The sequence below is a fragment of the Protopterus annectens genome, chromosome 5.part0 (assembly GCF_019279795.1).
Source record: "Protopterus annectens isolate FY-2018-M chromosome 5.part0, PAN1.0, whole genome shotgun sequence".
Lineage (NCBI taxonomy): Eukaryota > Metazoa > Chordata > Ceratodontiformes > Protopteridae > Protopterus > Protopterus annectens.
This window is the reverse complement of record NC_056735.1, coordinates 1,213,895,026-1,213,918,868: the sequence shown is the minus strand read 5'-3', so window position 1 is coordinate 1,213,918,868 and position 23,843 is coordinate 1,213,895,026. Positions and strand designations below refer to the sequence as shown.

At 42.5% G+C, this 23,843-nt stretch overlaps 1 protein-coding gene across 1 annotated transcript in view; it reads left to right on the top strand.

The window, feature by feature from the left end:
• The window catches only part of NDC80 (NDC80 kinetochore complex component), a 2,583,329-nt gene that overhangs the window by 1,564,707 nt on the left and 994,779 nt on the right, over positions 1-23,843 (top strand). The window contains exon 10 of the mRNA XM_044071081.1: positions 68-220. Within this exon, the coding sequence (XP_043927016.1) occupies positions 68-220 (153 nt within the window). The remainder of the gene's footprint in view (positions 1-67; positions 221-23,843) is intronic.

The window sequence follows — 23,843 nt, the reverse complement described above, 5'->3', positions numbered from 1 at the left end:
GCTATTGTATTTAATGAACAGTTCTGGATACACAATAATGATTTATCCTTTTTATTTTTTTAATTAGATTGAAACAGACTGTATGGAATTTCATAAGATGGCACGTAAACTGAAGCTTATGCCACGTACGGCTGAAAATGCTGGTGGACTTGACTTTGAAGTAAGACTTTATCCTGAGACGGGGCTTCCATCTTTGCTGCATTACAGAAGTATGATCAGTGTAAGTACGTCTTCATGTGCTCATTTCAGTCCATGATAAAGTTCTCCTTCCTCTTATTGTTTGGATGGTCAAGATAAGGCAGAATCCATGATTGCAAAGTTATCCCCAGTGAAACAGGTGGCCCACAGCATAAACCACTAGTTGCAACAATCAGCTGCAAGCAGTGGTCAGAGAACTAAGGTCAACAGAGACCAGTCTGAAGACCTGGAAGTTGACTGGAGAGAGAGCAGTTCAAGGAATTACTCAGGGCTCTAGCACCCCAAGAGGAGGAGGTAATAGCTGAAGTTGAAGAAGAATGGCAACGCCTAAAACAGCAAGTGTTAGGACTACAGAAACGATATGTGGCCAAGGCAGGTATGGAAATAAGGTACATAAGGAAAGCTGGTGGTGGAATGCAGAAGTCCAGGAAGTCATCAAAAGAAAAAAGGAGTGCAAGAAGAAGTGAGAGATAGAAAAGATTGACCAAGCTAGGAATGACTACTGGTTGGTTAACAAAGAAGCTAAGAAAGAAGTTGCAATAAAAAAGAATAAGGCATCAGAGGAACTGTACCAATTTCTGGAAAGTGACTCCATAAGAGGCACAAAGAAACCATATCAAGTTGCAAGGCAAAGACAGAAAGATAAAGAAGATAGTCAGACACTCTTCATAAGAGATGCCAGCAACAACTTGCTCACCAGCCCAGAGGACATCAAAGGCAGATGGAAGGCGTATTTCCAGCAGCTTCTGGATGAAGAAAACCTCACAGAAGCTGTACTGCCCCAGAAACAGCCTACGATGAGTGGAGAATAAGCATACTCATGCTAGTGTACAAGAACAAAGGGGACATTCACAACTGTGGGCAGTACAGAGGCATCAAACTCCTATCACATTGCATGAAAGTTCTGAAGAGGGTGAGCCCACTCTAGAAGTGAGAACAGCACTAAGGAAGATGAAGTCAGGGAAAGCAGCAGGCTCATATGAGGTCACAGAAGATATGATAAAGATGCTGGGTGAGATAGGGGAGAAATTACTCCTGAGGGTACTAATAGTGTGGAGAGAGAGGCGCATCTCAGATGAGTAAAGAATAAGCATACTCGTGCCAATGTACAAGAACAAAGGGGACATTCACAACTGTGGGCAGTACAGAGGCATCAAATTCCTATCACATTGCATGAAAGTTCTGGAGAGGGTCGTTGATAACTGGATATGCAGAATAGTAGAATGTACAATGGGAGATGAGTAGTTTGGATTCAGATCAGGATGCAGCACAATTGACCGGATGTTTGCACTGAGTAATATACTTGAGAAAAAGCTAGAGATGAGGACAGACTCCAACTGGGTATCCCCAGACTTGGAGCAAGCATATGACAAGGTCCTAAGAAAGCTGATCTAGGCAGTATTGTGGGGGTTTGAAGTCCCAGAAACATTGGTAGAATTAGTGCAGGCTTATGTACAAGGATCCAATGACTCAAGTACGAATAATATTCGGCTTCACAGAAGGGTTCCCTGTGGGTGTACATCAGGGTTCAGCTCTGAGCCCACTGCTGTTCATACTGGTGATGGACTACATTAGCAAACGGGTTGGAGGGGATGGATCAACAAAGCTGCTGTATGCAGATGATGTGGCAGTACAGGCAGACTGAGCTAAAATTTCAGCAAAGGATAGGAGAATGGAATGCAAATCTGAAGGCACATGGGATGAAACTAAGCACAGATAAGATGTTGCTAATGGCAGCAAGTTGGGGAAATCAGAAGAAGCTGAGAATAGAGATAGAAGGGAAAATAGCGGAACAGGTAAACAGCTTCAAGTATCTGGGAGGAGTAGCTGAGGAGAAGGGTAGTCTGAATGAAGAGGTCAAAGCTAGAATCAGAGAGGCCACAGCCAACTGGCATAGAATATCAGGTGTAGTCTATGACAGAAGAATACCAAAGAAGCTGAAAAGTAAGGTGTACAAGACAGTGGTGCGACCAGTACTACTGTATGGTACAGAAACCTGGGCAGTAAAGGCAGAGCAGTTGAAGAAGCTAGAGGTGATGGAAATGACGTGCCTGAGAAGGGTGATAGGGATGCACACTGTGGGACAAATGAAGAAATGATGACATAAGAGCAGAAGCCAAAATAGCTCCAATTGCAGAAAAGATCAAAGAGATCAGATTACGGTGGTTTGGACACCTGTAGAAAAGCAGAAGACAATCTGGCTATGAAGATTTGGGACAGATAGGAAGAAGGTAAGAGGAAGCAAGGACGTCCAGCAAATAGGTGGATGGATTGTGTGAAAGAAGATCTGCGACATTCAGGCAGAAGTGTTGAAGGCAGGAGTGTGGCACTGAATCAAGAGTGTTGGCGACAGTTAACACGATACCCTGACCACATGTAGAAAAATGGGAAAAAAGGGGGGGCTGATGATTATAATGGTCAAGATATGGCTTCACTTCATTCAGGTTTGTATTTCATAATAAGATAAATGCAGGGATATGTTTGTTTGCAGGATACTTGATTGAGTATTTTTGATCAAATTTTATTTGTTCAAATGTTACATTAGGTGAAATGCTATTTAGTCAGATGTGATTGCTTTACTAGTTGTAGAAATCTTTAATTTAGAAAATAGATTTTCAGTTGGGGTTAGAAATTAAGGTTGTTTTGGTTACCATTTGAGGTTTAATAGTTGGATTTAGGCTTAGTGTATGGTTAGGTTACTGAAGGGTTTAGGACTTTTCCTATCTGTGGTGTGCGTAGGATTTTCATTCCACAAGAAATACTGTGTATTTTCAATAAATGTCTTTTGACGATTATTTTTTAATTTCATTTTCCTCTATTTGGAGTTAATTATGCATCATAGATGACATTGATTCCTAGAAGATCACCAACAAAACCTTCATTGGGGTTTAGGTATTCTTGTGCTTCTCAGTTGTTGGGCTTTATTCTTGTGTTAACTGAGTCCTAGTCAGAAGTCTTGCACCTTCCCCTTACCAACACTTCAGGTGCTACCATAAGGTTAATTCACATCTGATTTGTCAGCTTCTCTTGTTTTAGAAGACAGTTTTAAGACATTGGTATGTAGGCACTATAAATTAAGTGACTGTTACTGCTGTCAGTCATTCAGTCAGTTTAGGACCACCTTTATAAGAAAAGCTAGATTGTACTTGTCATAGTTTGCTCAAGACCACTGTAATAAAGATAGAGAAGTGATAACTTTTCACATCTAGCTCTCGTAGTGGAGATGACCAGGTCTTTTAAAACAAACATTTTTATTAAACCATTACTTACAACTTAGGCAGTCATACAATCTGATGTCAATCTTCATTCATTCATTCTTGACTGTTGGCGTTTGGGGCCGAACACTTGGAACAGACTCAGCCATTATATCAGGCTAGCATCAGCCAAAAACTCTCAAGCTAAAGCTACCCGTACTGCCGCTCTTCTCTTTACCCCAGATGTCATTTGCCGAGTAGGAAATTGGATGCATCAGCCATTTCTCTTAGCTGAGTGCTCGTATTTTTTGATATTTAGCCTTTTTCTGTAGTATTTTTTTTTTGGTGTATGTGACTCTATTGATATCCTTTATCCCTACTTTTACCTCAAAGTATTTCTAATTTATCATCGTTGGTATTGGGCCTCTCCTCCCGCTTACCATTGGTAATTCTTGGTACCATTGGTGGTATCCTTTCTCCCTACCCCTTCCTACTTTTCTTCTTTACACTTTTTTGGGTAGTCTTGATATACCACTGTTGATATATTTAAAAAAAAAAAAAAAACTTTCATCTTACCCTATCTTGCGAGTGACTGTGTGGTGGGCGTGCTGTTTACTGGCTTTGACAAATGGCAAAAAGGAACCTTCGAGTTCCAGCAATGTAAGGACTGTGGCAGAAAGATGCCCAATTCAGATGGGCATCTTTATGCATTTGTTTGGTTGTCCCTCATCTGGAAATTCAACCTCCATGCGAACTCTGCAAGGGTTTCAGTGCTTGAAGTCTTGCAGAAAGGCGTAATATTTTGATCCTTAAGGGCCTACTGAAATCTCCCTTTGGTGAAGCTCTCTCTGAGGTGGAGACTTCAAAATCTCCAAAGACTGAATAAAAAAATGGAGCCATTCAGTACATAACCCCCCCCCCCCAAAGTGCATGAATCTACGACCCCAAAATCGCATGTTCCAACTCCTTCCCCAGAACTGAAACCAAAAGTTCCAAAGACTGCACCGACTGCTCCCGCACCAAAAGCGATAAAAATCTCCCACGGTGCAGTCTACCATTGAAGCTATCCAGACACCTTTGGAACCGGCCATGCATTCAGCACTGATGAACTCTCCAACACCCATAGTTGTCACCTCAAATATTTCAGTTCCATCTCCTGCAAAACAACAGCCTATGATGCCGCAGGTCTAGATGCTAAGTACCTCCAGGACTAGGTACTCCCTTTCAATAGATCCCTTCTTGAGTCAGCAGCTAAGTCCCTTCGTAGAAAGACCTGAATCTCCTTCAGGAATGTGCATCTGTTCCTCCAGGAGTCTGTCAGAAATGGATGTATTTAGATTAGTGGATCAACTCAGTGCAGCCAGAGGCCTCCCTGCACCTGCACAGACCTTCCTTCCTTTCATGGAGCCCAGGCTTACTCTCCCAAGATCATCTACATATATTCCTCCTTCAACCTTTCCTCAAATAAACCAACTGAAATCACTGCTGTGGCTACAAATTCTTTATTTCATCTCATTCTGTTACCTCTGCTCCATCAGCCTTCTAAGGAATAACTTCATACAATTTCAGCAGCCTTTTTATATCCCTTTAATTACTTTGCTAATTAATTTAATGTTGGAGTGTTCCTTCAACCTCTCCCCATGTATCGAAGCTTCCATTGCGTTGACACTTCCTGTGCCAACTGCTTCAGTACAGCCGGTGGATCTCACCTCGGTGCTGGAACCTACTCTGTGATCTTTGGTGCCATTAGTACCGTAGGACCCATGGGAGTGAGATTTGGCTGTCGGTTCTGTGATCCCTGGATCAGCTGCGATTTTTTTTTTTTTTTTTTTTTTTTTTTTTTTTTTCCTATGGCACCATCTACTGCTCTCTGTTACTCTCTCGGCTCCTGCTCTGGAAGGCGGCTCATCAGAGTGGGGTGTGACCCTGGTTCTGAGGTTATCTTTCTCAGTTCCTGGCTCCCATCCTTCTTCAGTCGGGCCTGCCTTCCAGGCTATGGAGAGAGCTCTAGCCTCAGCAGGCTCACAGTTGGTACCACCCTGTCTGCGTGCCATATTTTTGTTCCCTCTGGTTCGCAGCTGCCACAGTCTACTATATCAGGACAGCGCGCATGAGAGCAGCAAGATACCCTAGTTTAGGGTCCCCTCCCTTTGGAGTTCTCTTCAGATCTTCCCCCTGGGGAGCCACCCCGTAAGAGAATGTGTAAGAGGAAGTACCTTAATTCTCCAGAGGAATTAGTCACCAAAGACACAGATTATGATGAAGGGGTAGGGTCCCTATGGTCAGCCCCCTGAAGATGTCTCATTTGATGACGTTCTGTAAATTTTAAAATAGAGGGGCTGATTGGAATCTGTTTTCTTGCAGGCTTTTTGTGCCTGGCCATCTACTTCTTGGGTGACCCCGCCTACTGATGAACTAATCAAACTTTTTGTGCAACGTGCGTGGAAGGCTCCTGACACCATGGAACCAATTCCCTGGGGACCGGACAAAATTCTTTCAGCCTTTGAGAATCAACCTCTTTGGTCAAAGGGTCTAGCAGTGGATGCCATGGTGGTGGCGGCAGCCACAAAAAAAAAAAGGAACTCGCTGAAGAGAGTTCAACTGTCCCTCCTCCAAACTGAGAGTCTCTGACGATGGACAGATTTGGGAAGCAGGTTTTCGCTTCAAAGTCATTTGCTATTCGGTCCTTGAAGTTTTTGGCATACTTCACTCGACTCCTAAGGGATTTGATAACTAAGCTTTTCAGGTACCTTGGCAGGAGCACTGTCTGACGAGGTCCAGGATAAGGCTGCCTCCACCTTGCCATCCTAGAGTCACTCTCTAATTTGTCTATGTGGCTTATTTCACATACACCCGAAGGGACTTCTACAGCAGTGGGTACAGGCATTGCTATTAGGCGCCGCACCTGGATGCACTTGTGATTTTTGTAGATCCCTTCAAGTCTTCCTTTGCCACTGCCCCTGTGGATGCTACTTCATTGTTTGACCAAAAACTCAGGAGGCACATTAGCCAGGTGTCAAAAGGACGGGATGACCCTTTCTGTTGTGGGCATGCATTTTTCACTCCTTAATGACCTTACTCCAGAAATCAGAGGAGTGGAAAGATGTGGTTCAAGAAGACCCAAGGGCCTTTTTGGGGCACAGGTGGTGAGTATTTCTCCTGGGGCAGAGGGGGGAACTCTTCTGGAAGATGCCCCTCCCGTGGAAGGAGGAGGTCCACACAACCAGGGTCCCAAGGATTCCTTTGCTGGACAACCCTACCAGTGCTTTTGAGCGGCGGCCTGATTGCTTACGTCTAGAAGTAGTTGTGAGAAAATTTTCTCTGCACCACACAGCCTGGCACTCTATAACATCAGATTCCTGGGAGTAGACAATAATTACCAGAGGTTACTGCATTCCCTTTGATCTTTTTCCCAAACCACAAAGGCGAATCTCCGATATTCCACCCAGACAGAGGGGATATAGCAGCACTAGAGATTCAAAAGCTGCTTCAAAAAAAAGAGTCATTCAAGCAGTTGCACCAGACCAGATAGGATCCGGAATTTACTTAAGATTCTTTTAAGTGCCAAAAAAAGATGGGGGACTGGAGGCCAGTCTTCGACCTCAGTGTATTAAACAAATTTGTGCAACAGACAAAATTCCGGATGGTCACAGTTCAGTCTATCCTTTCATTTCTGGAGAAAGACGATTGGATGTGCTGTGTAGATCTTCAGGATGGGTAGTACCACATACACATGGACAAATGCTCCAGAAGATATCTCCACTTCCGGCTAGGAACCAGTCATTACCAATTTCGAGCATTGCCCTTTGGTCTCACCGCAGCCCCCAGGGTGTTCACCAAATGCATGGGAGTTGTAGCAGCTCATTTTAAGGCTACAGGGATTCCGTGCATTTCCGTATCTAGATGACTGGCTCCACACTGCCCCCACCAGGCAGCTATTGCTTTGCGCCATAGACTCTATTCTTTGCCTTGCTGAGTTCTTAGGCATTTCAGTCAACAAAGAAAAATCACAACCATCTCCCACACAGGATCTAGAATTAATTGGAGCAAAACTAAATGCAAAGTCTTGAGTGGCCTCCCTTCCTCATCACAGGCTGTTAAAGTTGAGGTTGCAACTTCAAGTGATACTCTCTCAAGACAAAGTTCCTGCTCATTCAGTTTTGCAACTTCTTGGGTCCATGGCAGCTACACTCATTTTAGTCGCTCTGGCAAGGTACCATATGAGGCTGCTTCACTGGCTCCTGGCATCACAGTGGTCACTGTTAACTCACCCCATGTCTCATCCAATCCTAATAACGAACCGCTGCAAGAAAGATTTATCTTGGTGGATGAAGCCAGAAGAGAGATTATGGAGTCGTCCCTTCTACTCCTCTCAGCCCCAGGCCGTAGTGACCATGGACGCTTCCCTGATTGGGGTGGGGGGCATTTTCAGGGAAATTACATCCAAGGCACTTGGTCCCTTCAAGAGGCCAATCTGCATAACTAGAAAGTGGAAGGTCTTCACAAGAACCTACTCTGGAAGAATTCTTGAGATTGATGGAAGAAACAGCAACATTAGAAATCAAGGTGAAGGAATCGAGAATTTCACCTAAAACATGGACAGACAATCCTTGGTGAAAATTTTTTAACTCTTATTGAGACATTAAAAATGAACCCTAAATAATTAATGTGTAACTTTATTAATTGAATATTGTAAATATTTGTTACTAATTTCATATAGTTTATTATTTTCCCCTCCTTTGTTCAGGTCAATTGTACATAGTGTATATAAAGGTTTATAATACTTGTTTATTGATGATTGTATTGTTAAACATTATATTATTTGGAAAATAAAAAATTATTTGAAAAAAAAAAAAAAAAAAAAGAGGCCAATCTGCACATCAGTGTCCTAGAACTAAGGGCAGAGCTTTTAATGCTGCCAGCATTCCAGTCTTCCCTTACTTAAGGTACACTTACTATCCAGTCAGACAGCATGTCAGTAGTCTGGTATATCAACAAACGGGGGAACCAGATCCTATCCTTTGTCGGGAAGCTCTAAGAGTTTGGCAATGGGCAATCGCCTCCAACCACTTTCTAATAGCAACACATATTTCAGGGAATTCCAACGTAATTGCGGGCAAGCTAAGCAGGTGTATCCTTCTACCTCATGAGTGGTCTCTCAATTCCAACATAGCAACGAAAATCTTTTGTCGATGAGGTCAGCCTTGCTGCATCCGGTTTGCTTCTCCCATAAACCACAAGTGCAGCAGCTACTTTGCCCTAGTCCCCCGTCACAGGGAGTCCGAGAGATGCTTTTCTCCACGACTGACCCCCGGGGCTTCTATATGCCTTCCCACCAATCCCTCTAATTCCCCAATTTCTGAGGAAAGCCCAACGGTGAGAAGCAAAGTGGTTCTCATTGCACCTTATTGGCCTCAAGTCTGGTTTCCCTTTCTTTGGCCTCACCTAGTTCACTGCCCGTGGACTCTGGATCCAACTGCAGATCTGTTATCTCATCCTCAGGGCTTGGTCCATCCCAACCTTCAATATCTCAAGCTGACGGCTTGGTTTTTCCACTTCCAGTAATTACTAGGTGAAAGAATTTGCCCTCCCTGGTGCAAAAGATACTTGTGGCTTTTCATAAACCATCCACCAGAAGAATTTACCTTAACAAATGGAAAAGATTTTCTATTTGGTTGGATAGAAAAAACTGTTCTGATCCTTTCTGTGCTCCGGTTGATAAGGTTCTGGGATACTTAGCCACGTTATTTCAATTGGGAGCCTCATCTTCTACCATTAGAGCTCATTTAGCTGCCATTTCGAATTTCCATAACTGATGTGATGATCATTCTTTGATGTCTCACCGTCTTTTGCAAAACTTTTCTTAAAGGCGCTCTACATTTGAAGCCACCTTCCAGAGATCCTGTAGTGCTTTGGGATTTAACCTTGGTCTTGCAATGCTTAATTCATCAGCCCTTCAAGCCAGCAGCCACCTGTGACCAAGTTTTTATCCTGGAAGACCATCTTCCTAGTAGCTATCACGTCTGCTAGGAGAATTTCAGAGTTTCAGGCTGTGTGTGAAGCATCCATATATCCTTTTCCACAAAGAGAGAGTATCGCTCAGAACTAATCCCACTTTCCTTCCTAAAGTGGTATCAGACTCCAATATCAACCAGACCATAGACTTGCCAGTCTTCTATCCAAATTTTTCAAACAGAGGAGATTACTGCTTGCATTTGTTGGACGTCCACGGACAATTACGTTTTTACTTGGAAAGAACAAACTCCTCTAGAAAATCAGACCAACTGCTTCTATCCTTTTCAGGTATGAGCTTGGGCAAACCAGTTTCAAAGGTCACTTTGTCAAAATGGTTGAGAGACTGCATTGCATTTATATACAGTCAGAATAAATTCGAAAAGTTGGAGCTCATTCAACAAGATTGGTTTCCACATCGGTAGTCTTCCATTCCAGAGCTTCTATGGAACACACATGCGCAGCTGCAACTTGGTCTCCTCCTCCTACCTTTATCACTCATAAATTAGATATGGTCTTCAGGGGAAGTGCATCCTTTGGCTCTGTTGGTGCTCTGGAATATCCTTTAGGGCCACCCGGGATCTGAAGTAGCTGGGGACTCTGTACCAACAGTGAAAAATGAATGAAGATTGACGTAATTAAAGAAGTTATGTTCTTACCATAATGTTGCATCTGTGTTGTTGATGTTCATTCATTCTTGACATGCTACCCTCCTGCCCCCTCCTAGGGACTCCTGGAGGTTCAGATCTAGTCCTTGGGTTGTTATAAGGGTTGTTGCTCAGACAGAGCTTCCATATTTTCTTAATAGGCAAAATCGTTCAGAGGTAAAGGGAAGAGATGTAGTATGGACAGCCTTATCTTGAGCAGTTTTGACTGGCGCAAGCTTGATATAATGGCCAAGTCGGTTTCGCGGGTACGGAACTGAACCCCAAAAGTCAAGAATAAATGAAGATTGACAACACAGATGGAACATTATGGTAAGAACATAACTTCTTTTTTATATAAATGAAAACACACCACACTGACACAATCCTGGTTGCAAGCACTTTACAGTGCAAACCATGTTGACACACTCCCAGTTGCTAACATTATATATCCCTTATAGTCTAACCAATCATTTTCACTCAAACATTACATACCTCATTTAAAGTCCTGTCTTCTTTTAAACCTCATTCCTCCCCTGCATATATAGTTCCTACAATTCCCATTTTTTTTCCTATGTAATTTGTTCCTTCTCTTTTCTAAAGATCTCAATTCCAATTGTTTTATCTCTCACTATATTCACTATTTCTTGTATAGTTGGTTTAGATTTTGATTTCCATTTTCTAGTAATTGCTTTTTTGGCAGCCACCATAATTAGACACAGCAAGGCTTTCCATGTCTAGGCAATTCCAGTTCTGTATCATAGTTCAGAAAAATCATCTCCCTTGTCACACCAATCTGCTCACCCAGCATCTCTGACAGTGCATCTCGCAGGGAATCCTTTAAGTCTACCAGCTCATCGCAGTCCCAGAAGATATGTTCCCAGTTACCTCTTTCTTCCCCATCACACCTCCAGCATTTGCTGTCTACCTGAGGAAAAATTCCCTGGAGTGTACTTCTGGTATAAAAATATCTAAAAAATTTCCAAGCAAAAATCCTAAATCTTTTAGATTTTGTTGCATATTTGGGAAACAGACATGCATCCTCCCATTGTTTCTTTGTGAATTGCTTATCCTATCTCTTCTGCCAATCCTTTATAACCTCCTCTGATTGATTATTATAGTTATCATGAAATATTTTATATGCTGTATGAATTATTCCTTTTTTAATGGCAGCTTCTGTTCTAGATTCTAATAAAAACTTTACCATTGCAGTCTTTCATTTAGGACCCCTCTATTTGTTTCTCTTTGCCTATACTCTGATATCAGTCCTTGATAGGGAAGGCAAGTCTGTAAGCTGCAGTCCAAATAAATTCTTGGCATCGTCCCATTCTATCAGCTTTCCATTTTTAGTTATTTGTTCCCAATACCTTGGTACATTTGCCAGTTTTCTCCAGTAAATTCAGCTCCATCTTGCCTAGTGTCTGTATCCCATATATATGTCTATCATTGCAGTCATCCCTATCATCAGAATCTCTTCTCAATTCCCGTATTGCTTAGCTCGTAGGATGCTTTCTGTTAATTTATGGATATAATATTGTGTGAGATGCTATTCTCATTAAAGATCTGCATCCAAAATCCCAGGCTGTTCCTGTTACTTGACACCCCCCTCCCCCCATTTCATAATTCTGTCTTTCCACTTTGAATTAGTTTTCTGCTTATGCTAGGTATAGGAGCCTTAACTGTGTTGCTCTGAAATACCTCTTCAACTCTGGTAATCATACTCCACCTTGTTCTATTGGGAGGGGTGGCGCTTATCCCACTTGACTCTTGTCGTCTTCTCCTCCTAGATAAAATCCTTCAGCTCTTTATTAATTGCTATCCACAACTTAATAAAAATATGCCTGACCTGTGTATAAGACTAACGGGACTAAAAACATTTTAACTGCTTGTATCTTATTATCCAAATCAGTATAACAGAGCTTCCATTTTCTCAGTTTTTGTATTATCTTTTCAGTCTCTTCCCACATATTCTTAGCTGCCACACCAGTATCATTTTCAATCCATACTCCTAAATACTTCATTTTATGATGTCCACATAAGTATGGATATTGCTGAACCAGTTCGTATGTGGATATATAATTTACCGCTAATGCTTATGATTTAGCTTCATTAATTTTATATCCCGAAAAGGTCTGAGACAGTCTTAATATGTTTCATATCATTGTAATATCCCTTTCTGGTTTTGTCAGATATAAAACAATGTTATCTGCGAATAGAACCAGCTTTCCTTGACTACCATACCAACGATATCCTTGAATTTTTGAAGAATATTCTCTCTCTCTCTTAAACCTGAGATAGTACCAGAAGTACAGCAAATTCAAATCTGGCTTAGGAAGCGAGAGGAATTGACACTGTGCCCAACTGTATAGCAGCCAATTTCTTCTCCCTTACAGTGCATGTCATTCACCATGCAAACCGGGTTTATTTTTGAATTCTGTTAGCAAAATCTGTATTAATTTTATGAAAGTACAAGTAAGCAATCAGACCAATACTCAGCAGGATTTGTTAGTTGAAACTGAACCAAACCTGGCCATGAGAAAGCAGCCAAGACCTATGTTAGCAAAGATGCAGTCATACCAGCAAAGAGAGTTGATGGCTTGTGGAAAATAATTCTGCGGTAGTCAGCTGTCTATAGATTTTTTTTTTTTTCTTGGAGGATCAAATACATGTTTTGGTGCAGAGCAGGCTAAAGTACAAATACAAATGTTTATCCTACAAAAAGTGAGCAAAAAGTATCATACAGAAGGGGATTCTGCTTCTCATTCATCTGACTGCAGAGCTCATAGAGAGACTTTACCAGAGAAACCTTTTCCAATCTTCCAATGGAAAATGCTTGAGAGACAGAAAAAAGCACTGGAGTTGATTAGAAGCATTAGGAGTAACTTGGACTTGAACCAGAGTCTGGTGTTGGGAGATAGAGATAAACTGGAAGAAGAGCAACTCTGAAATTGGTGAATAAATGTGAGATTATGAAGCATCAGTCATATTTGTGAAATATGGCTTTGTGAAAAGAAATGCCTGAGAAAGATTGGACTTTTTTTGACTTTGTTAAACTTTTGGATTGGCTGTAAAGCATATACCCCACTTTATGCCATTATTCTTTAGATAAACGCTTAGAGTAAAATGTAACTGTAAATAAAATGTTTTTGTTTTTAATGGTGTTGGTTATAAAACCAAGCAGTCTTGTGTAGTATATAGTCAGGGGGTGTATTAGTGTTAGGGTGGAAGAAGCTTGTCAGTGATTGCGATAAAAAATATTGAAGTAAACAAGTGATGTTAAGTTGTCCATCTCACCTTTGCTCTTGCTGTTTGGGTTCGGAGCCGATCCTCGGCTCTGACTCGGCCATCTTCTGTAGCTCGAGAACTGTTTACTGGCTCGAGGCTACCCCTTATCCCGGAATGCCCAGCGTCAGCTACCCAGATCTCATTTGCCGCTTCAGCTGCGAGGTTGCTTCGTTACTGGCTCAGGCTTAGTATAGTTTTTTCTATTATTATAATTGCTTATTCTTAAAAATTTGTCACGTTTTTTTCAGGTTTTTGTCTAGATATATTACTTTATCCCTTATCGCTTTTTTGTGTGTTGTAGCTTTGTTGGCATCGCTCCATAACTCGCAGGCCTTCTGTTTCCCCTGAACTCGTTTAAATTAGAGAGTCCCGTCCCCCCCTTAGGATAGCCGTTTAAATTAGAGGCTCTCCTTTCTGTTCCTTAACTAAAAAAAAAAAAAAAAAAAAAGCCTGTTTGTTTCTTAGTTTTGTAGTATAGCATTTTCTTATTGTTCTTGTGGTGGTTGTTACTAAAATGTCTAAAGATACCAAGGTATCTGGCTTCAAAAAGTAACTCGTCAGAAAATGCCTCTGACAGATGGGCACACTAGTTGTGTATATTGTTTGGGCACTGTTCACCTGTAGGGCTCCTGTTCTATATGTCATGCTTTTAGTCCAAGGGTCCTGCAGGAGCTCAAAAATAAATTAATCCTTTGGGGATTACTGAAGCCTCCAACTAGTACTCAGCCAGCGAAATCCTCTAAGTCTGTTAAGCCGTCGGCTCCACCTTCGGAGCCAACTCCTTTACTTGACCAAGTATGTCAGTGCCGGCTGGCACCGACAAGACAACTCCTCCGTCGGCTCCATCTGCTATTTCGGAGCCGTCTCAGAGCCATAAGAGACTGAGGTCTCCATCCTTGGAGTCCATCCACTCGGCACCTCAGTCACCCTTGTTAGAGTGAACGTAGCCATCATTCTTCCCACTCCTCTCAATCCTCTAGATTATCGGATCATGATGTGGAGAGAGTAGTAAGTAGGTTGCTTAAGTCGCAGTCACTGGCAAAATTACTGTCCAGCCCACCTCAACAGGTATCTGCTTCAACCGCCTCTATTTCTGTACCTCCTCTGACTACATTTCTTTTGGAGCCGGAGACCATGGATCCGCAGGTAGTAGAACCGTCGGCACCGATAATCATCTCTCCAGTTCTGATGTTGGCTCCAGTTACCTCGATTGTACCTTCTATTGAGGGATCTGGGCGCCAGGGCTCTCCCGTTGGCTCCGGGGGGGAGTGGCATCGGACCCTTGTCTGCCACCATTCTCCCCCCTCGGAGCTTCGGCGCAGGTGAGCTTGGCTCCAACATCGGCCTCAGAGCCATCACCCTTGAAGTGGAGATGGACTCTTGTTTCTTCAGAGCCGGAGCTTTCTCTGCCTAGAGGTCAGGATGCCTTGGAGGTCATGCGGAGTGTGCTGTCCCCTGAAACAGCTTTACTGCCAGCTCCATTGGCTCCTCCCCCGTGGTGTCTGTTCCGACCTCTACTCCTCCTCCAGACCCCAAGCATAGGGAACATATGCCCCAGGACACCCCATTGGGTGATCGCTCTTCTTCCGGACAGGCTCTTCCCAGTGATCAGGGGTGGCTTCGGAAGACATCTAAGAGGAAGCACATAGCCTCCCCTGAGTCTGTCACCTCAGATACAGACATGGATGAATCAGAAGGGTCCTCAAGGTCCCCCTCTGAAGATGTTTCCTTTTTGGACATCCTTGAAATGCTTAGACAGAGGAGGGACTGGACTTCCCTAGCCCCTACCGAGGACGAGTCTGTATACCTGGATGCATTTGGTTCCCGACCTTCCACCTCCTGGATATCTCCTCCTTTCGATCCACTCATGTCTGTAGTGGCTCGAAAGGCTTGGTCAGCTCCAGATTCTGTGGAACCTACTCCGAGGAGACCAAACAAATTTATTACAGCTCCCCAAGACAAACAATTCCTCTCCAAAGGTGTGCCCGTTAATGCCATGGTGGTAGCAGCAGCCACCAAGAAAGAGTTAGCAGAAACGTCTTCATCTGTTCATCCTCCAAACAGAGTCTCGGACAATGGACAGATATGGAAAGGGAATGTTTGCTTCAGCGACCTTTTCAATGAGGTCCCTGAACTATCTATGTCATTTTACACGTCTTCAAAGGGATCTCCTGAAAGAGCTTGGAGATGCCCTTCAAGATCCTACAGCTGAGGGAGTACCAGCCATAGTAGTTTCTCAGCTTGAGACTCTTAATTCCATAGTCAACTCCTCCATGAGGCTAACTTCCTGTGCAGCCGATGGAGCGAGCAGAGCAGCAGGGACAGGTGTGGCTCTCAGGAGACATGCTTGGATGCGGCTGTGTCATTTTGCGGAACCCTTTCGAGCGTCCTTCACCAATGCTCCCTTTGATGGCTCCTTTCTCTTTGGGCCTCAGGTGAAAGACACATTGACCAGGTGTGAGCAGGAAGGCAAGACTCTCTGCCGTGAGAGTCCGTTTTTCCACCCCTTCCAGATCTTATCCCAAGGGTCAGAAGAGCGGAAAGATGTGGTTCCGAAAATCCCAATGACCCTTGCCTGACACACGTGGTGATTTTTTTCCCCCAGGGGCAGAGGGGGAAACCACAACAGATGCCGCCCTCGTGGCAGAGGGGGACCGCAAAACCAGGGTGACAGAGAAACCTTCTCTGCCAAGCCCTTCCAGCATTCCTGAAGGGTTGCCCGACTGCTCACCTCTGGAGGCAGTCAGGGGAAGGCTTTCGCTCTACCCAAAAGCCTGGCAAAATATAACAAGAGACAGATGGGTACTATCCATTATATCCGGAGGTTACAAAATTCCCTTTCATCAATCCCCCATAGAATCAAAAAAGCCCATCCCAGATGTCCCACCCAATCTAAGGGATCAAGCAGTCACAGAAGTTTCAAGACTGCTAGAAAAAAGAGCCATTCAAGAAGTCCTAGCAGACCAACTAGGATCCGGAACTTATTCAAGATTCTTTTTAGTACCAAAAAAGACAGGGAACTGGAGACCAATACTGGATCTCCGCAGATTGAACAAATCTGTACAAAAAGAAAAGTTCCAGATGGTGACACTGCAGTCCATTTTCCCTTTTTTGGGTCAGGACAATTGGATGTGCTTGATAGATCTTCAGGATGTGTACTACCATATCAAGATGGACAGACGCTCCAGGAGATTTCTTCGCTTCCGGGTAAGGGCCAGTCATTACCAGTTCAGAGCTCTGCTCTTTGGTCTCATCTCAGCCCCCAGGGTGTTCACCAAGTGTATGGCAGTAGTCACGGCTCACCTGAGGCGTCAAGGATTCCAGGTGTTTCCCTATCTAGACGACTGGCTCCTGACTGCTACCACCAGGTATCAACTCTTAGAGGCATGGGATTATACAGTCACTTCAGGCACTCAACTAGGCATTACAGTAAATTTCGAAAAATCTGCCTTGTTGCCCTGTCAGTCTATCACATACATAGGAGCAGAATTAAACACAAAAGAAATGTTTGGAAGATTACCACAGGAAAGAGTTTCAACTATTCGTCAACGTGTTAATTCTAATGCAGAGCAAAAGGATTCAAGTCCGATATGTCCTCCAAGCTCTAGGCTCCATGGCATCTGCCATTCTTCTTGTCCCATTAGCACGTTTCCACATGAGAATCCTTCAGTGGCTTCTTTTCACACAGTGGTCTTTCCAGGAACTACCCATATCTCACATGATCCTGATCACAGAAACATGCAAAAGGCACCTTTCTTGGTGGATGGTCTCCCCACTAGTAATTCAGGGCAGACCTTTTATACAACTGCCTCCGGTAGCCACAGTGACCATGGATGCCTCCCTGATAGGGTAGGGGGGGCATTATCTAGGCAGGACAGTCCAAGGCACTTGGCAACCTCACGAGTACCATCTGCATATCAATGTCCTAGAAATTAGAGCGATGCTCCTAGCGTTGCAAGCCCTTCAAGACTCTCTTCCTTCCGGGACCATTGCAATCCAAACGGACAACATGTCAGTGGTGTGGTACATCAACAAACAGGGCGGGACCAGGTCTTACCCCTTGTGTCAAGAAGCACTCAGACTATGGCAATGGGCGATTTCCTCCAAACGTTTTCTGATAGCAATGCACATCCTTGGGAAATCCAACATCATAGCGGACAGGCTCAGCAGAGCTATTCTCATGCCTCACGAGTGGTCTCTGAATCAGGAAGTTGCGGATCTTATCTTCCGCAAATGGGGACAGCCTTGCTGCAACCTATTTGCCACTCCTCTCAACAACAAATGCAGCAGCTACTTCTCCCTACTTCCTCTTCCAGGTCATATACCCAGAGATGCACTAGTCCACGATTGGCCTCAGGGACTCCTTTATGCTTTTCCCCCTTTTCCCTTGATGCCAAGACTCATACAGAAAGCAAAATCATTGGGTTGCAAAATGATCCTCATTGCCCCATATTGGCCTTGACAGATATGGTTCCCTTTCCTGCACCTCCACATTCTGGATCAGCCGTGGAGTCTGGACCCGGTTCCAGATCATCTGATTCATCACTCAGGTGGGTTGCACCAATCCCTTGAAACTCTCCAGCTGACAGCTTGGTTACTCCACTTCCATCCTTAGCCAGGCTTTCCAGTATCTCCCCAGCAGTCCGTGATATTATTGTTTCCTCACATAAGTCTGCTACGAGGAAAACATATGCTAGTAAATGGAAACGGTTTTCTTACTGGGCAGAATGTAGAAATTTGGATCCTTTCTCAGCCCCAGTCCATGAAATTCTTGAATTTCTAGCACAACTCTGTCTGGTGCGGCTTCCGCTACCATTAGAGTACAACTAGCCGTCATTTCTAATTTTCATATCGGTATGTTTAATTCTAGCATAATGTCTCATAAGCTCTGCAAGGCCTTTATGAGAGGAACATCTCTTCTTAGACCCCCAGTTAGAGATCCTCCTTCTCCTTGGGGTCTCAATTTAGTTTTAGCTTCCTTAATTTTGCCTCTTTTTTTGAACCGGCAGCATCATGTTTCTTAAAATTTCCTTCTTGGAAGACACTTTTTCTGGTTGCTATCATTTCAGCTAAACGTGTCTCAGAACTTCAAGCACTATGAGTTTGTCCTCCTTACCTGGTGTTTCACAAGGATAGTTTCTCTGAGGAACAATCCATCCTTTATTCCTAAAGTCTGCTCAGAGAACAATTTAAATCAATCCATAGATCTCCCAGTTTTCTTTCCCAATCACAGCAACAAGGCAGAATGCAAGCTCCGCTAATTGGATGTGCACAGACAATTGCGTTTTTACCTCTATAGAACTAAAGAACTAAGAAAGTCACACCAGTTATTTCTTTCTTATGCTTTCAACAAACAAGGCCTCCCTGTTTCTAAGGGGACCTTATCCAGATGGTTATCTGATACTATTGCCTTTATTTATTAGTTATGAAATAAAGAGCTGCCAGCTAAACCAAAAGGTCATTCCACTAGAGCATTAGCCACCTCTGTAGCCTTTCAGTCTAGGTTTCCCATAGACTCGATCTGTGCAGCTGCCACTTGGGCAAACCCTCACACTTCTATCTCTCATTACAAGGTGGATATTGTCTCCCGGAGCAGAGCTTCCTTTGGTTCTACTGTTCTGAAGAGTCCGTTCCAATGAGCCACCCAGGATTTTAGGTGCTAGAGATGCTGTCCCAAACAGCAAGAACGATAGCGAGATGGACAACTTAACATAAAGAAGTTATGTAACTACCATAACGTTCCATGTTAGTTGTTTTCATCTCGCCTTCCTTCTGGCGTCCCTCCCTCCTTCCCCCTACCTAGAGGATTGAGAGGAGTTCCTTTTTTGTTTTCACTGGCTGAGTATCTTTTATTGCTTCACATGCCAGGTAATTTATGACTCTTTCCTTGTTCAGGTGTATTGGTCAACCAGTTTTTAGGTAACTGGTTACTCTACTTATGTCTAGTGTGCGCTATCACAAACGAGATCTGGGTAGCTGATGCTGGGCATTCTGGGATAAGGGGTAGCCTCCAGCCAGTAAACAGCTCTCAAGCTATAGAAGATGGCCGAGTCGGAGCCGAGGATCAGCTCCGAACCCAAACAGCAAGAAGAAAGGCGATATGAAGACAACTAACATGGAACGTTATGGTAGGTACATAACTTCTTTTTCTTTTAGTTGTAAGAAATACGGTTTTACAAAATAATAAGAAAAAGATTGCTGTTGAAGCGACTATTGTTTGATAATCAGTCCAGAGCACAAAAAACTTTTAGCACAATGACTTGGGAAACGGAAAGTTGAAAGGGTTGTCTCTAAACTTGGGGAATCTCATAACAGGAAAAAATAACCAGAGATCCTATATACGTATTGGAGGTATTTCAGAATTTTTACAAAAATGTGTATAAAGCAGATAAATGTGGAAATCGAGTGAGGACAAATGGAAATATTTATGGAAGACTTAATTATGCCAAGGTTAGAGGTAGATGAGGCTCAACAGTTAACAGTTAAGATGGGAGATGATGAGATAAAATAGTGATGTATAATCTACCTGCAGGAAAGTCTCCAGGAACACACATTGTTCTTGTAGAAGTTTAGAACTTTGGGGAAGAAGGTGATAAAGGTCTGGAAGGTTTAACAGTATTTTAAAAGGAGGGGAAGCACCAACATCTTGGAAGAAAGTTGTGGTGGCTGTAATTAAACACTGTGAAGATCCAGCTTTGTATAGACCCAATTTAATTGTAAACGATACTTTTAAAGTGTTGTCTGTACTAGCTAAAACAATAGCAAAGGTTTTGTCAAAATTGATAGGTATGGATCAGTATGGTTTTATGGAGCGGTGGCAAACATTTGACATTAATATACAACAATAACGATCCATAGGAAAGCAAAATGTAAGAGAATAACACTGTTGTTGTTGGGTCTTGATGCAGAGAAAGCATTTGACAGAATAAGCTGGGATTTTCTGAGTAGGGAAATAGAAGCATTTGAATTCCTTGGTACAACAATAAGGTTAATTAGGATATATGAAGTATTGGAGGCAAGACTTAATGTGGGAGGTTTCCTCTCTAATATGTTGTGTAAAGAAAGTAACCAGGCAGGAGTGTCCTTTTTTCCCTTTATTTGCTTTATACTTGGAGCCATTAACAAAGAAAATGAGGGACTCAGAAATTCAATGATATAATTGATAATAGTAATCAAGAAAAGTTGGCATTGCTTGCAGAGGATGTTATTTTCTACCTGATAAATCCAGAAAAGGATGTCTCTGCTGTGGAACTTTTTTGAGATAGTTTCAAGTTTTTTTGGGATATGAAATGAATGAACATAAAACCAAGGCTATGGCTGTAAATTATGTACCTGAACACGAATTTGTTCAGCAATACCCATATTTATGGAGGCATGATGAGTATTTAGCAGTATGGGTTAAAAAGGCTTCTGTTATAACAGCTAAAGATTTCCTGGAAAGAGATTAAACAAAAAATAAAATAAAAACTGAGAAACTGGAAGCTGTTTATGGATATGGGTAGTAAGATACAACAAGAGGAGAAGTTGTGGGCCATAATAAAGATTTGAAGGAATTTGTCTGAAAAGAGAAGAGGATGAGAGTTAAGTGGGATAATTTGCTCCTTGCAGTAGAACAAGATGGTTTAGAATTTCCTGATGTGAATAGCTATTTTAGGGCTACACGATTAAAGCTGATATGCATAACACAAGCAGCAGTTTATAATTCAAAGTGGAAAAGGATAATTATGAAGTAGGGGGAAATTAAAGAAATAAGGAGTGTGTAATTTTGGATGGAGAATAGTAACAGCCATATAGAATAGTATATTCATAAAGTAGTTGAAAGTGTGTGTTCTAAGAACTAAGCCAACACAAGAATGGAAAAAGGAGAAATTGCTGATAGGGATCATTGCAATTGGGGGTAAAGAGAAAGCACAAAGGTGCTGAAATTTATTGGAGATGACTGACAAAGGAACAAGTTATTGGGATCAAATAACTATAGAAGGGAAAGGTAATAGAAAGGGGTAAGTCCAAGAAAACACTTGTATTGCAGGCTTAGAGACTGCCTTCCCTTCTAGGGACTGATGTCAGATTATAGGTAAAGAGAAAGGGCTAGGGAAGTCCTAAGTGTAAGACCTGATCTCCTAGAGTTTTTAGTTGAATCTAGAAAAAGCTGGTGTTCAAAAGAGATAATTAGTTGTGCATATAAGGTATTTGATGATAACTGTAATAATCAAATAGAGGAGGTTGGGAAAGATTGTAAACGGATTGTAAGCCGTTTACAAGGGAGTAATGGGAGGACATAATTTACGGCTCCCAAGTAGCAACAAAGTCCAGAAGGGTTAGGATTTTTGCTTAGAAGTGTTTGCATACCCCATGCAGATTCCAAATATTTTTTCCTCTAGTACATGTCAAATGCTGGAGGTGTGACGGGGAAGAGAGAGATGACGGAGAACATATTTTTGGAGTGTAATGAGTTGGCAGATTATTAAAATTCCCTGCAAAGCATGCATCTCAACTGTCCAGATTTTTGCCCCATAGTTTTAGCCTGTTTCTCATAGAATTTGTGGTTTTCTGATAAATCACAGAGGACTGAAGTAACTAAATAATGACAGAAATTTGAGTTCCGGATGTCTTATCCTTCAGAAATTGTGTTTTGACACACAACCTGTTATGCTAGCAATTTCCTAAGTTCCCACAAAAACTGAGAACCAAGGCAGAAATCCACAAGCAAAAGGAATAAATACCAGGTCCAGTGAAGGCAAGGTAGCTTCAGGTGTGCAGGCAAAATAGGTTAAATCGTAAAAAAAACAGGATTAAGCGCTTTCGTCTGACAACATACACAGACTTCTTCAGAATCAATACTACATCTACAAAAAACTCTTTAAATCTCCTACCCACAAAGTCACACGAGCATTCCCCTCCAATTAAATCTAAAGTCCAATAAAAGTTGGAATTATTTTATTTATTTTATTTACATTTTTTGACCGGGAGTGTCCGACTGGACACAAGTCCATTTTCACTGGAGACCCAGGGAGAAAAGCTCCACGGTTAAAATAGACAGTAGTTCATTGGATTACATAGCGATTAACAATTTAACATAGCAATTAATTACAGACATCTTTACAGATGAAGAACATAGTACATCAGTAGACAACTAGAATCTTTATCTGTGAAGTACATAACAGACATTAACAAATGTTACAATAAGAAGTTCCTGCTGTATAATAAGTACTAGGCTTATGAGCATCTGAGCTTGCTATAATCAAGGTAGCTAGTGGGGTGGAAAGAAAGGTAGTGGTTGGATGGGGTGGGTGATATTAGAGTGGGAGTTGCAAGGGCATAGCTAGCATGTTTTTAGGTGCGCTTTTAGTAAAGTTTTGAAGTGGGTGCATGATGGTACGGAGGTAATTGTGGGTGGGAGGGAGTTCCATAATTTGGCTATGGCGCAAGAGAATAGTGCTTCACCAGCAGGGTTATTGGCTTTAGTGATCTGCAAGTGATTTTTGTTGCTGGATCTTAGTGGTCTGGTGGTGTGATAAGGGTTGGAGTAGATTCTGGAGGGATGGGACATTTAGTGGATGGTTTACTAGTTTGTGGGCGAGTGATAGTTGACACCATTGAAGGACGTGAGGGAGTTCAAGCCAGCCCAGTTCAGCAAGTGAGAGACAGTGGTGACTACAGTAGGATGCCCCTGTAGCGAATTTGGCAATTTTGTTGTAGCAGATCTCTAGCTTGTTTAGATCGCATTGCCTTGGGTTGGTATATATTGGAGAGGCATAAAGTAGGGTGGAGATAAGGTGGGAATTTGCTATTGAAATCGTTGCTGCTTTGGTGAGAAGTTGCTTATTTCTGTATAACGCTCCTAGTTTTTTGTGGACTTTTTTTATGGTCATGGATATGTAAATGTCAAATTTTAGTTTGTCTATTTCCACTCCTAGCAATTTGGTGTGTTCAGTTGGGTATGAAGTGGTGTTGTCTTTGCTGTGATGTTAAAGTGAGAGTTGTTTTGAGTATGTTTGGTGGGTTGGAAGATGAGCAGTTTAGTTTTGTTTGGGTTGAGTATTAATTGGACATCGAATAACCAAGTTTCATCAGAGGAAAAGGCTTCCTGTGTGACGTTTTGCAGTTTGGGTAGGGATTGGGCTGAGCAGATGATGGTTGAGTCATCTGCATATTGTATGAGTGTGCCATGTTTGGTGGCAGAGGCTAGATTATTGGTGAAAACAGAGAAGAGTAGGGGTCCAAGGATGGATCCTTGGGGAACCCCTATGGAGACAGGTAGTTGGGGAGATATGTCATTCTGCCGTACAGCGGATTGTTGGCTGTCAGACAGGTAACTCTGAAACCAGTTGGTGACTGAGAGAAGGATAGGTTATTGAGGACAGAGATGAGTTTTGTGTGGGACCATGTCAAATGCTTTAGATAGGTCTAAGAAAGTAGCAGAGGAGAGATAGCCATTGTTTTGTATGCTGAAGGATAGTGTTAGTAAAGGAGAGTAAGGCAAATGTTTAATTTTCACAAGGTCAGCCAC